At 39.8% G+C, this 15,528-nt stretch overlaps 1 protein-coding gene across 5 annotated transcripts in view; it reads left to right on the forward strand.

The window, feature by feature from the left end:
* Positions 1-15,528, forward strand: part of LOC137379532 (uncharacterized) — a 38,233-nt gene that overhangs the window by 1,558 nt on the left and 21,147 nt on the right. For 2 of the 5 annotated variants that reach the window (XM_068050487.1, XM_068050483.1), the window contains exons 2-4: positions 9,445-9,535; positions 10,125-10,185; positions 14,450-14,702. In XM_068050487.1, coding sequence (XP_067906588.1) covers positions 9,470-9,535; positions 10,125-10,185; positions 14,450-14,702 — 380 coding nt within the window. In that variant the 5' untranslated portion in view covers positions 9,445-9,469. Of the gene's footprint in view, positions 1-9,413; positions 9,536-10,124; positions 10,186-14,449; positions 14,703-15,528 lie in introns of all 5 variants that reach the window. The other 3 variants (XM_068050486.1, XM_068050485.1, XM_068050484.1) reach the window with 3 other exon arrangements.

Below are 15,528 nucleotides of genomic sequence, written 5' to 3' on the forward strand. Positions count from 1 at the left end.
TGCAAAGTGCAAACAATGATATATATCTTCTTTCTTCTTCTTTGGCCTCCTTGTCTCGGGAGACAATGGGTAGGCACCTGGAGGTGGTCAGTGGTTTGTGGAGCAGTGCCTGGAGTGGCTATAAAGGCCAATACTAGAGTGACAGACTCTTCCACAGGTGCTGCAGAAAAAAATTGGTTGTCGGGGCTGTTACACAGTTGGCTCTCCCCTTGCGCTTCTATCTTTTTTCCTGCCAACTGCAAAGTCTCTTCGACTCGCCACACTATGCGAACATCGCAGTTCATCCAGATCCTGTCAGTATCAATGAAAAGTGCATTTTAACATAGAAAGAAACAGAAAATGTACGGCACAAAAGGAGACCATGGCCGTGCTGGCTGAAAAAGAGTTATCCAGCCTATTCCCACTTTCCAGCTCTTTGTCTGCAGCCTTGTAGGTTATCGCTTCAAGTGCATAGCCAAGTATTTTTAAAGGCAATGAGGATTTCTGCCTCAACCACCCTCTCAGGCAGAGTTGCAGATCCCGACCACCCTCTGGGTGAAAAAAATTCTCCTCAACTCCTCTTTAATCCTTCTAGCAATTACATTAAATCTATGCCCCCTGTTGATTGACCTCTCTGCTAAGGGGGATAGGTCCCTCCTACCCACTCTATCTAGGCTCCTCATAATTTTATCCACCTCAATTAAATCTCCCCTCAGCCTCCTCTGTTGCAAAGAAAACAACACCAGCCAATCCCATTTTTCCTCAAAGTTAAATTTCTCCATTCCTGGCAGCATCCTTGGAAATCTCCTCTGTACCCTCTCTTGTGCGATCCCATCCTTCCTGTAATGCAATGACCAGAACTGTATACATTACTCTAGCCTAACTAGTGCTTTATACAGTTCTAGCATACCCTCTTTACTCTTGTATTCTACGCCCCGGCTAAAAAAGCAAAGTATCCCATATGCCTTCTCAACCACCTTATCTACCTGTCCTGCTATCTTCTGGGATTTGTGGACATGCACTTCAAGGTTCCTTTGTTCTTCTACACTTCTCAGAATCCTACCATTTATTTATTGTGTTTTCACTTGCCTTTGTTTGTCCTCCAAAATGCATCACCTTGCACTTCTCTAGATTGAATTCCATTTGCCACTTTTCTGCCCAATTGACCAGTCCATTGATATCTTCCTGCAGCCTACAGCTTTCTTCTTCACTATCAACCACTTGGCCAATTTTTGTGTCATCAGCAGATTTCTTAAGCGTTCCCCAATATTTAAGTATAAATTGTTTATTTTATACAACGAACAACAAGGGACTCAGTACTGAGCCCTGTGCAACCCCATTGGAAACAGCCTTTTGCAGCATGAATCATTGGAAAGCAAAAAGAGGCAGAAGATCTGGCTCATTTTCTGCCCTCGTTAGCTTGGAGGCACTGAGGTCAATTTTAGACCATGGACACTGAGGCCAATCATAGAGCTCGAATCTGAGAGGGCTTGACAGGATAGATGATGAGATGCTGTTTTCCCTGGCTGGAGAGTGTAGAACTAGGGAGCATAGTTTCAGGATAAGGGGTTGGCCATTTAAGACTGAGATGAGGAGAAATTTTTTCACTCAGAGGGTTGTGAATCTTTGGTATTCTTATCCCAAAGTATACCCAAGACTGAGATTAATAGATTTTTGGACTTTAAAGGAGATCAGCTAACTTAGCATAGACCAGCAATCAAATGTGGTTTCTCTGCACTGAGTGCTGCTGGAGTGCACAAAGTGTGAAGAAGGGAGTTTGGTGAGTGATGGGATTTTAAGGGTTAATCTCTCTCTAAAGTCTAGTTTTTGTTTACATTTAGCAATTACCAAAATTATTGTTTTAGTTAAGAGGCAAGGTAAGTTTCTTCCAGTTTTAATAGACAAGGATAGACAAGCTCTCTGAGAGTAGCTGTAACTAGTTAATTAGGTAGCCAGATTAAACTGGTTTCTGAGCTCAAGCAGAGCTCTAGCAAAGCTGACTCATCATTGTTTTCCAGAGAGTATAAATTCAGGGGTCTCTGAGTGCTGCTTGAGTGCACAGAATGTGAAGAAGAGACTTTGGTGAGTGAGTGGGTTTGGTGAAGAGGGGAACTATAAATTAATTAAGAAAAATAAATGTGATTTATTTAACACAATAAAGATGGCAGGATAAGTGATGTGTCGTGGCTGCACTATGTGGGAGCTCCTGGATGCCATGTCAATCCATGGCAATCACGTCTGTAGTAAGTGTCTGCGGCTTGAGGAGCTTCGGTTCAGAGTAGGTGAGGTGGAGGCCGAGCTGCAGACATTGCGATGCATCATGGAGGGGGAAAGTTACCTGGACACTTTGTTCCAGAGGGCAGTCACACCCCTTCGGAAAGGGTCATCTGATTTGGTCAGTGGTCAGGGACAGAAAAGTGTGACTGTGAGTCAGGCAGGTAAAGGGATTGCGAAGGTGGATGTGGAGCAGCCTCAGTCCTTGCAATTGAGCAACAGTTTCGAGATTCTTGCAGCTTGTATGGACAAGAGCGAGGGCTATAGTGTGGACGAGCAGACTGACAATGGCATCATGGTACAGGAAGTCATTCAAGTGGGGGGAGTTAAAAGGAATGTAGTTGTGGTAGGAGACAACATAGTCAGAAGGATAGACACTGTTCTCTGCAGCTGAGAGCAAGAGTCCAGAAGGCTGTGTTGCTTGCCTGCTGCCAGGGTTCGGGATATCTGCCCAGGGCTGGATAGGAACTTGCAGTGGAAGAGGGGAGGATCCAGTGGTCATGGTCCAAGTAGGTGCCAATGACCTAGATAGGACTAGGAAAGAGGTTCTGCATAGGGAGTATGAGGAGCTTGGCACTAAACTATAAAGCAGAACCTCAAAGGTAATATTCTCTGGATTATTATCTGAGCCACATGCATATTGGCATTAGGTAACTAAGATTAGAGAGATGAATGCGTTGCTCAAAACCGTTGGGACAGAATTCACCTGAGCCATGCTGGGACCAGTGTTCTAGGGAAGTATATACCTAGGGAAGTATATAGGGCATTAAAGAGGGGGGAAGGGATCATGCAGGGGAAGATTGAGTAAATTAAAAGGAAATGACAAGGCAATAGACCAAGGCAGCAATAAAGGTAATGATGATCAGAGTATGGCAGGGATGGACAGTGATTGCAAACTTAAGAGTGTGCCCGTGGATAGGGCCAGAGTTTCCAAAAACAGTAAAAAAAAAGCTGAATTAAGGGCTCTGTATCTGAATGCCCACAGCATTCGCAATAAAACAGATGAATTGACAGTTTAAATAAAAAATTTGTAAGTATGACCTGATAGTAATTACAGAGATGTGGCTGCAAGGAAACCAAAGCTGGGACTTGAATATTCAAGAGTATGTGATATTCAGGAAGGACAGGAAGCTGGGGAAAGGTGGTGGGGTAGCTCTGTTAATTAAAGAGGGTATTAGTACTGTCATGAGAGATGACCTTAGTTCTAAAGATTAAGACGTAGTATCAGTTTGGGTAGAACTAAGAAACAGCAAGGGGCAGAAAAATTGGTGGGAGTTCTTTATAGGCCACCAAACAGCGGGGGTAATGTAAATAACAGTATAAATCGGGAAATTAGAGGTGCATGTAACAAGGGTAATACAGTAATCATGGGGGATTTCAATCTACATAAAAACTTTATTAGTATTAATGTTGTGGAGGACGAATTCTTGGAATGTATGCAAGATGGTTTTCGAGAGCAGTACATTGAGGAACTAAATAGGGAACAGCTATTTTAGATCTAGCATTGTGCAATGAAAAAGGGCTAATTAAAATCTTGTTGTCAAGGAGCCTTTAGGAAAGAGGACCATAATATGATAGAATTTTACATTAAGTTTGAAAGTAATGTAGTTCAATCAGAAACCAGGGTCTTAAATCTAAGCAAAGGATACTATGAAGGTATGAGGGGCAAATTGGCTATGGTGGATTGGGAAACCACGTTAAAAGGTACGATGGTAGACAGGCAATAACTAACATTTAAAGAACTAATACATAATTTACAACAAAAATACATTCCTTTAATGCACAAAAACCCAGCAAGGAGAGTGTTCCATCTGTGGCTAACGAAAGCAATCAAGGATTGTATTAGAGCAAAGGAAAAGGCGTATAAAGTTGCCAAAAAAAATGGTAAGCCTAAGGATTGCGAGCATTTCAGAATTCTGCAAAGGAGGACCAAGAAGATGATTAGGAAGGGGAAAATAGAATATAAGAGTGAATTAGTGAGAAACATAAAAACAGACTGCAAAAGCTTCTATGGGTATGTAAAAAGGAAAAGATTAGCAAAGACAAATGTGGGTCCATTACAAGCGTAGTCAGGAGAATTTATATTGGGGAGTAAGGAAATGGCAGAGATGCTAAACAAATACTTTGTGATTGTCTTCACAGAGGAAAATACTAAAAACCTCCCAGAAATAATAGAGAATCAAGGAACTAGTGTAAATGAGGAACTGCAAGATATTAATATTAGTAAAAAAAACTAGTACTAGAGAAATTACTGGGACTTAAAATAGATAGATCCCCTGGACCTGATGATCTACATCCCAGAGTGTTGAAAGAGGTGACTGTAGAGACAGTAGATACATTGGTGGTCATCTTTCAAAATTGTATAGACTCTGGAATGGTTCCTGCAGATTGGAAGGTAGCAAATGTAACCCCACTATTTAAGAAAGGAGGGAGAGAGAAAACAGGGAACTACAAACCTGTTAGCCTAACATCAGTCATTGGGAAAGTGCTAGAATCTATAATAAAGGATGTGATAACAGGACTCATAGAAAATTATGGTAGGATTGGGCAGAGTCAACATCGATTTATGAAAGGGAAATCATGTCTAACAAACATGTTGGAGTTTTTTGAGGATGTAACTTGCAGAATACATAAGGGGGAACCGGTGGATGTGATATATTTAAATTTTCAGAAAGCTTTTGAGAAGGTCCTACACAAGTGGTTAGAGCACATGGGATTGGGGGAAATATACTGGCATGGATTGAGAACTGGTTAACAGACAGAAAAGAGAGTGTAGAAATAAATGGGTCATGTTTGGATTGGCAGGCTGTGACTAGTAGGGTACTGCAAGGATCAGTGCTTGGGCTCCAGCTATTCACAATCTATATCAATGATTTGGATGTGCGGATTAAACGTAATATTTCCAAGTTTGCAGATGACTCAAAACTAGGTCGACGTTGTGAGGAGAATGCAAAGACGCTTCAAGAGGATTTGGAGAGGCTATGCGAGTGGCAAAAATTTGGCAGATGGAATACAATGTGGAGAAATGTGAGGTTATCCACTTTGGTAGGAAAAACAGAAATACAGAGTATTTCTTAAATGGTGAGAGGCTGGGAAGTGTTGAATTTCAAAGGGACTTGGGTGTCCTTGTTCACGAGTCACTGAAAGCTAACATGTAGATACAGCAAGCAATTAAGAAGGCAAATGGTATGTTGGCCTTCATTGCAAGAAGATTTGTGTATAGCAGTAAAGATGTCTTCCTGCAATTATATAGAGCCTTGGCAAGACCACACCTTGGAGTATTGTGTGCAGTTTTAGTCTACTTACCTAAGGAAAGATATATTTGCCATAGAGGGAGTGCAATAAAGGTTCACCAAACTAATTCCTGGGATGGAGGGATTGTCCTATGAGGAAAGATTAAATAGACTGGGCCTTTATTCTCTGGAGTTTAGAAGAATGAGAGGTGATCTCATTCAAACATACAACATTCTTACAGGGCTCGACAAGATGCAGGAAGGATGTTTCCCCTGGCTGGGTGGTCCAGAACCAGGGGACACCCTCTCAGAATAAGGGACAGGCCATTTAGGACCAAGATGAGGAGGAATTTCTTCACTCAGAGGGTGTTGAATCTTTGGAATTCTCTGCCCCAGAGGGCTGTGGAGGCTCAGTCATTGAAAATGTTCAAGACTGAGATGGATAGATTTCTACATATTAAAAACATCAAGGGTTACGGGCATAGTGCAGGAAAATGGTGTTGAAGTAAAAGATCAGCCATGATCTCATTGAATGGCAGAGTGGGCTCGAAGGACTGAATGGCCTACTCCTACTCCTGTTTCTTATGTTATTATTGTTACAAAAGTGCCTTTGTGTTTTGTTAAATATATTTTTTGAGGATTCATTTTTGAAAGATTGAAGAAATGATAAACTTTGCGGTTTTTAAAGGGGGTTATGTAAAGGCCACTTGACTTTGAAAAAACAGTCCCTCGAAATGTTTATTAAAAGGGGCACTGAGAGGTCTTGTGAGGAAAAACAGCCTTTCTGCGAAACCACATGACTTCCAGCAACAACAATAAGCCTTTCTGGGATACCACCTAACTTACAGCTCAATAAACAACAGAGAACTTTGGACAACTGGAGAAGTTGTTTACAAAGAAGTGACAGGTCAAGATTGATGGAAGCCAAAAGATTGATCTCCTGTTGTTGGTTTTGCTTTGAATTGTTTTGAGTTAGGGTTGAACTGTATAAAAAGGGAGAGAACTTCCAAGGCGAGAAGAGAACTTCCAAGGTTAGAAGAGAATTCCCAAGGAAGGAGAGAAGACCACAACCCAGTTCAGCTTTCCAGCACCTCTCTAAAAGACCCTAAGAAGTCCACTATGCCAACTCATCTCGTCTCCTGTCTTTGAAGTAAAGCCTGCTAAATTATTTCTCTTGCCGCCTGAAAAGAACTGTTCTAAAAGATCGCAGTGACCTGACTACATGTACTCAGAGGCCAGATTGTGTGCCAGTTTTGGAACACAACATATCTCATCTGCCGTTTCTTTAAGAATGAGCAAGTATTCAGCCCAAGTTTTTTTTGTCTGTAATAGAGCTCTAAAATCAGAAATCCTTTTATTTTTCTGGTTAACCGGTGTATGTGTGTGTGTGTGAGGGGCCAAGGTAAAAAGGGAACTTTAATATTTCAATCTGTGTGTTTATGCTTTGTTTCATTACTAGTTAAGACTTGTTTTATAATAAGTGGATAATTTTGTTGTTTATTAAAGAAATCTGGTTGGTGTGTTTTATTCTGGGATAAAATAGAGTCTATGATTAACCGTATCAGTAAGTGGGAAAAAATTTAAATATATGTTGTGACCCATACAAAAGTGGAACTAGAATGAACAGTTCGCTCCTCCCACCTCAGTAATAACATTATGTTTTTATGTTCAGTGGTCCAAGTGTTACAAACTAGGCTGTGAACTTAGCAAATGAGCTCACAACACCAACCATTCATCTTTTCCTTTTGTTTTCTAATATTTCATACAATGTAGCTCACCACTGCTTTAGGTCTTCCAAATGTTTCCAGATCCTACGTTTCTGCCAGTGGTACTCTGCAGTTGAGGGCTAGGAGGTCCCTCCTGTCTTCCCTTTCTCCCCGTAAGAAATCCTTTGGTATTCAATGAGTATACCCTATTATTGGTTTAGCTGAGATAGGGAGCTCATCAGACGGAACTGTAGGTGCAAACTTACATTGTACCACTCCACAGCAGAGCAAATTGTGGACCATCAAGTTTGTATTTAACTTACCAAAGATGTTACAGATGTACAGCCCAACTGTACAGTGTATTCTTGAGAAGCAGTACCAGTAGAAAAGCTAAACACTGATACCACACTTCAAAATGATTTACATAAATATTGGTAATTAATTTGTAATAATTGTAGATAGCTACATTTCTGAGATCAGGGCGGGAATGCAATATTTTCCTAGCAGTCTGTAACAAATCAAGCTCACAAACTGGATATGAGAAGGGTTAATTCTTAGTTTTTATGTTTCCTTTAAATGAGCTCAAATGTAGATTAGTCTCCTATAATAAAAACAAAAAGTGCTGGAAAAATTTAGCAAGTCAGGCAGCATCTGTGATGAAAGGTCACAGACCTGAAATGTTAGCTCTGCTTCTCTCCCCACAGATGCTGAGTATTTCCAGCACTTTCTGTTTTTATTTCAGATTTCCAGCATCTGCAGTATTTTGCTTTTATTTTAGATTAATCTTCTGTTTTATTTGGTGGTGTAAATTGAGCCACAAAATGGTCTTGTGCAAATGATTAATTTATTATTATGTAATATTCTAAAGAGCTGTTTCCCAGGGTTTAGTGTTGATATACCTACCGTTTCTAATTACATTAGTGATTTCGATTTGCTATTTGTGTGGCGGGTTGGAGATCAATAGCATTGAAAAAATGTTAAACTTTCAAAGGATCAATTGCATTTATCCTAACACTAAGAAAGCCAATGGGTGAATTTTGAGAGACTCTTATCTGTGACCATTCTGCTAGATTTAAAACAAACTAACATGGTACACATTTTATAAAACGTTGACGAAACAGATTCTGACAAATATACCTTCATCTGCTTTGCACCAGTGCTATAGCAAGTAAAATATTGGAATTGATGATCTGGAATAAATTTGAGAATAACCTATTCGATCGTTTAGTAATAGCAGCCAGCTATGGATTCAAGGAACCTCTGACCAAGCACCATAACATTTTTGAGGAAGTGACATCTCAAGTGGACTCCAAAGCCATATGAAGTGACGCATTTCAATTTCTGGAAACCTATGGATAAAGTTTTGCATGAATGGGTGCTACTTAAAATGGATTATTTTTTTTTTTGATTTAAGATTAAATGGATAAGTAATTGTCTGAAAGGTAAGATGCAGTAGCTGCTAGGGTTGCAACTCTGGTCATATTCTGGGAGCTTTTACCACACAATCTCTCACCTCAAACCATGCCTTCCTCCATGGTCCTGTCATTGGTTGCCTGACTCATCCATCCTTGCAGTGTATTGGCTTTCCATGCCCATTGGAAAATGAACAGACTCTTTGTTACCTGATTTTATGATTCTTGTTTGTCAGTCAAATTGGCTTTTCCCATCCCTAATTTTTTTATGTCCCCACAATCTTTCTCCCAGGTTGCCTGCAGCAGTGTACAGGAAGTTAATCTTTGATTTCTAGAGACTCTAGGACAATCTGGGAGGCCTGAGAACCTCAGTAGCTGCTTGTTAGAGAATTGATGTTAATATAGGTAGAAATACTGAATGAAGCTCTCCAATGTTCAATGTTGGGACTGCTACTGTTGCTAATTTACATTACTGATTGGATTGATCATTTCCCTCTTAATGGTTACATACATCTAAATAACTGCAGCAGAACAAGTAATCCTGCTGTGCTGTGTGCAAACAACCAGGTGCAATTCATTACCTGGGCAGGGCTGAATACAAATATATAATCAGGGCTAATCCTGGAATTTCTGGCAGGAAAGATGTGAAATTTGTTGGGTAGATATCCTACTGCACATTTTTCTCACTCAGTTGCACAACATTGTGGAACTTATAACCTTGCATCTCTGAATTTTGCTGATATTCATCAGAACTCATTGAATATTTTGTTACTCATTTCTCACATTTTTCCTATATGTTTGTTAATCAGTTGGGTTTTCAATATCTTTGATTATTTCAAGAAAAGGTGAAAAGAGAATTGACACCATGGGGACACTGTACAAGACCAAATTAATAACTAGCAGTGAACGAAGACTTCAAGGGGAGATGTCGGTAAGTGATTCTGTACTAATGTTAGAAGTGAAATAATAAAAACATAATTTTGACATTTGTAGAAATTGAATGGATAGGTTTAGAGGATAGAAATGATCTCAGAATTAATCCATTATTTTTGTTAATTTAGGTAGAATAATTATTTCCTATTGTAACAATCTAAATATACTTCTCCCACTAAAAATGTAAAAGAATTTTAATGAGAAATATTGTGAGGAAAGGTTTCATTTACCATCAACAACTTCTTGAGCTTTTGCGCTGTCTGTCATAATAAAATAATGGATCCATGAAAAGTGGGATATGTCAGATCACCCAGATGGGGAGCTTTTTATACTGCAGCAGATCTAAAGTGAGAAAATATGTTTATTGCCTCCAGTGCATTTTCGAGCAATTTTTACATTAAGTTAATCAAAAGTATACAGAATGTCAGAGTGGGATAATATTGAAGTGTCACTATATTTGGTAGTATAAATATATGTACCTGACTTACTGAGCTTGTTGGTTGTATGTGCCAAAATCTTTAAAGCTTGTCATTTTATATGTTGAATGGAATGAACAGCTTCAAATTTTAACATATATCTATCCACAGAATCATGTCACATTGCATAAAAGACCATCAATAAAATCAGAGGAAATATCGAGAATAACAGGTAAGGTGAAAAGTTTATGAAAATACAGAATAATAGATGGATGAACTTGGCTTTATTTTGGTTTAGAATCAGTATACACACAAATGCTGAAGCTACTGTTGCGTGGAGAAAAGAGTTCAGCACTATCTTCAATCAACTACTTAAAATTTTTTACATTTTCGTGAAAAATATGTGAGGGATTGTCAGAGTCAGGAGACTCTCAATAGTAATGAACAATTGATGGGAGAAGATTTGCACTGTGCAACAAGATAGTGAAGAAGATAGCTGTAGACTCCAGAATGATATCAAAGGTTTGGTTGAGTGGGCAGTAAAGTGGCAAATGGAATTCAATCCAGAGAAGTGTGAGGTACTGCATTTGGGAAGGGCAAACAAAGCAAGGGAATACACAATAAATGGGAGGATATTGAGAGGGGTAGAAGAAGTGAGAGACCTCGGAGTGCATGTCCACAGATCCCTGAAGGTGGCAGAACAGGTAGATAGAGTGGTGAAGAAGGCATATTGAATGCTTTCCTTTATTGGTCAAGGTATAGAATACAAAAGCAGGGGTGTAATGCTGGAACTGTATAAAATGCTGGTTAGGCCACAGCTGGAGTATTGCATACAGTTCTGGTCACCACATTACAGGAAGGACATAATTGCTCTAGAGAAAGTACAGAGGAGATTTACTAGAATGTTGCCAGGGCTTGAAAGTTGCAGCTATGACGAAAGATTGGATCAGCTAGGGTTGTTTTCCTTAGAACAGAGGAGGCTGCAGGGTAACTTAACTGAGGTGTACAAAATTATGAGGGGCCTAGATAGAGTAGACAGGAAGGACCTGTTTTCCCGAGCAGAGAGGTCAATTACCAAGGGACACAGATTTAAGGTAATGGGTAGAAGGATTAGAGGGGACATGAGGAAAAACTTTTTCACCCAGAGAGTGGTGGGTGTCTGGAATTCACTGCCTGGATCGGTGGTGGAGGCAACTCATTTAAAAGGTACCTGGACATGCACCTGAAGTGCTGTAACCTGCAAGGCTACAGACCAGGTGCTGGAAGGTGGGATTAAATTGGACAGCTTTTTTGTTCAGCTGGCGCAGACATGATGGGCTGAATGGCCTCCTTCTGTGCCGTGACTTTTCTATGGTTCTTAGAATAGGTTTATGACTTCATTACACATTCCACACAGAAGAAATCTTCATCTGATATGAATTGTCGCAAATGCACAACAGCCACCTGATGTCTGGTACAAATAAGTGCAGGTGGAGTAACTTGCATAAACTCTGTAAAAACACATCAATTAGAGATGCCTTTTTCAGAAAAATATGGAGCTAAATAGAGACAATTTTCAAATATTTTGTGATGGATTTAATTATTATTTGAATGTTTCATGCTTGGCAGAAATTTGATGAGATGGATTTTGACTGCAGTTTTCATTCTGTGACAATTTCCAAGCTTTCTATCAAAATGACAATCTTATATTTCCCTCACTTATCCTGAGGGAATCCCTCCAGTACTCTGATGCTATTTTCAGAATTTCTTTTGTTATTAAATAAGTACTCAAGATATAATTTTTGACTGATCTAATCTGAAATAATCACAATAGAAGAAGTTGGAAATTTTTTTTATTCTTTCATTTATTTTTATTCGAAATTTCACATCTTGCAGGAATGACACTGCTGTCCCTTCTTCTGCAGATATTTTTAGGTTTAGTTAGCTTATTCTACTTTACTTGTGTAGAATATCAGCTAATACACTTAACACCTACTTTGCCCCTGCATCTAATTCCAATTCTCACTAAATTCCTGTTTTTAAAGACCGTGCTCTCATTCTTTTCCCACTTCACTCCATTACAAGCTCACTCTGTGAAGGGCTTGCTGTTCAACTTAGTCTTTGACAAGCCTCAATTTCCTTCAGTTAAACATTGGGAAGACCAAAGCCATTGTCTTTGGCCCCAACACACCCTCGGTGTCAATTCCATCCCCCTCCGTAGCCATTATGTCAGGCTGGACAAGACTTTGCATCCTTGATATCCTATCTGACCTTTAGCTGAGCTCCAATCCCATATCCTCTTGACTATGAAGATGGCCTACTTCCACCTCTGTAACATTGCCCATATCCATGACTACCTCAGTCCATTTGCTATTGAAACTCTCATTTATGGATTTCTCCAGATTTGACTATCTGAATACTCTTCTAGTCAGTCTCCAATTCTCCACCTTCCCTAAGCTCACCCAAATGCACTGCTGCCTGAACACCAAACTCTGCTTACCCATCACCTCTGTCCTCACTAACCTGTATTGACTCCTGGTTCTCCAACAATTTCAATATAAAATTTTCACCTTGCCCCAACCTATATCTGTGGCGTCCTTAAACCCAACTTGAGATTGGATCAAGGTAACTGATAGAAAGGGCTGATAGTACTGAGAAAGTGATCAAGCAATGGAAAGATCTCAGAATTGCAAAAGTGAGTAACTGCTGAATGTAATTTTTCATTTTGATGAAGTTCATCATGCCAAAATCTCCTGAAATTATTTACCTTGCTCCAATGCTTTCTATTACTGACACTGGTTTGTGTACCCTACCAAGAAACTAAATGTATATACATTTCACTGGCAGCATTGACAATCAGCCACTTCCCTGAAAGTGGTCTTAGACTGTATTTAAACCACTGATCAGGGGCACACAGACAGTATCATAGGAAGTTCTAGATTATATACATTGCCAACTGATTATTAAATATAAAGTAAAACTTTTTAAAAAAGTAAAATATTTAACTGAGAAGTAATGGAATTCACAAAGGAAACAATTTACCAATATTTTAAAGTCTTTTCAGTATAGTCCTTTACTGAGAACACTGACGCTCAGTTTGGGTTCCGCTAGGGCCACTGCTCCAGACCTCATTAAAGCCTTGGTCCAAAAATGGACCAAAGAGCTGAACTCCAGAGGTGAGGTGAGAGTGACTGCACTTGACATCAAGGCAGCATTTGACTGAGTATAGCATCAAGGAGCCCTAGCAAAACTGGAGTCAATGGGAATCGGGGAAAACTCTTTGCTGGTTAGGGTCATACCTAGCGCAAAGGAAAATGGTTGTGGTTGTTGGAGGGCAATCACCTCAGACTCAGGACATCACTGCGGGAGTTCCTCAAGGTAGTGTCCTAGGGCCAACCATCTTCAGCTGCTTCATCAATGGCCTTCCTCCATCATAAGGTCAGAAGTGGGGATGTTCACTGATGGTTGCACAATATTCAGCACCATTTGTGACTCCTCAGATACTGAAGCAGCTGTGCCCAGATGAAGCAAGACCTGGACAACATCCAGGCTTGAGATGATAAGTGGCAAGTAACATTCGGGCCACACAAGTGCCAGGCAATGACCATCTCAAACAAGAGAGAATCCAACCATCCCCCCTTAATGTTCCGTGGTATTACTATCACTGGATCTCCCGCTATCAACATGCTGGGGGTTACCGTTGACCAGAAACTGAACTGGAGTAGCCACATAAATACTGTGGCTACGAGAACAGGTCAGAGGATGGGAGTTCTGCCATGAGTAACTCACCTGCTGTCTCCCCAGTGCCTGTCCACCATCTACAAGGCACAAGTCAGGACTGCGATGGACTCCACTTGCCTGGATGGGTGCAGCACCAACAACACTCAAGAAGCTCGACACCATCCAGGACAAAGTAACCTGCTTAATTGGCACCCCATCCACAACCCTCAACATTCACTCCCTTCACCACAGACGAACAGTAGCAACAGTGTGTACCATCTACAAGATGCACTGCAGCAACTCACCAAGGCTCCTTCGACAGCATCTTCCAAACCTGCGACCTCTACCACCTAGAAGGAATAGGGCAGCAGATGCATGGGAACAACACCACCTGCAAGTTCCCCTCCAAGTCACACACCATCCTGCCGTTGGAACTATATCGCCGTTCCTTCACTGTTGTCGGGTCAGAATCCTGGAACTCCCTTCCTAATAGCACTGTCGGTGTACCTACACCCCAGTGACTGCAACAATTCCAGAAGGCAGTTCAAAACCACGTTCTCAAGGGCTAGTAGGGATGGGCAATAAATGTTGGCCTAGCCAGCACCGCCCACATCCCATGAACAATTGAAAAAGATGGCCTAAAAATACTTTGGACTGAATTTGCAATTCATTGGTAAGGTAATGGGCAAAATTCGACCAGTTTTGAATTCCTTTGGAAGTTTAGGAAAAGATATGCTTTCAAGCAGCAGTCATAAGCTCAGAACTGCCATTTCACTTCTTAAAAAATATATTTTTAGATGATTTATTGGCCACATCAAAGCAACATCTCAATGGTGTTACAGAAACAAGGACATGCCTGCAAACATCAGTTCCACATCTTCCAAAAGTCAGCTGTGCAGTCGTTCAAGAGAATGGTGTAAAAGGAAGTGAGGTGCCATTTTCTAGTATTGTTGACTTCTTTATGGAAAGGAAAAAAACTCTTAAATGGAATGGATTTCAGTTGCAGAGGAACAATATCTCTGTGCCCAGCAATCTTCCTTTGGTAATAAGGTAGGAGAATTCCATTGCTACATTTATTAATCTGAAATGATATCAGAGTGTTCAATGTTTTATTTTCCTATTTGGAGAGTATAAATACACTCCAAAGGGTGATTACCGTTTACCCTGTAAGCAGGAAACTTCAAAATTATATCTCATGCTGGAGTATTCCTTTAATATTAAACCTCATTATTTTCTCAATGATTAAACTGGAATCACTTAGTCATCACAATAATAATAATGCACATTGCCCTTAACTCAGTGCTTAAACTACACACAATCATAAGGTAAAATTCAGCCACTGTTTAACATCATTCCCATTAGTACAGACTTTTCAACATCAGGTAGATTAACAGATGAATAAAAGTTGTTCTCTGGACTTTTTATGAAAAGTGCTTTAATTAATAACTGGAAAAAGTTCCATTATTAAGATGAAGGTTTCGTTGAATCAACTTTGCTTGTAGCAAGCAACAGTATAATAGCTGAAGTCCTGGTAACAATCGAGCATATAAAAACTGCAAATGTTTTGGTGAAATAATGAGAGATGCACATAGCTTGACAATGAACTGCTTTAATCTTTTTTTAAAACATTCATTTGCATGAAGTATATTTTTAAATTAAAATTAAATGTTTTGTTTTTGAATTTACTGCAGGGTTCATAAAATCTAAATATCTTGAGGTACTCTACAAATAAATGTGTTAAATGGAGTGCATTAAGTGATACATTTTTCACAACATGAAAAAAGAAAATTATTGCACATGATTGATTTTTGTTTTAGCAGGAATTGTCAAAAGTGAAGTGTATAGTAAGTAGTTATTAATTTTTTGTTACACTGTA

This window comes from Heterodontus francisci, chromosome 18, assembly GCF_036365525.1.
Source record: "Heterodontus francisci isolate sHetFra1 chromosome 18, sHetFra1.hap1, whole genome shotgun sequence".
In the NCBI taxonomy this organism is placed as follows: domain Eukaryota; kingdom Metazoa; phylum Chordata; class Chondrichthyes; order Heterodontiformes; family Heterodontidae; genus Heterodontus; species Heterodontus francisci.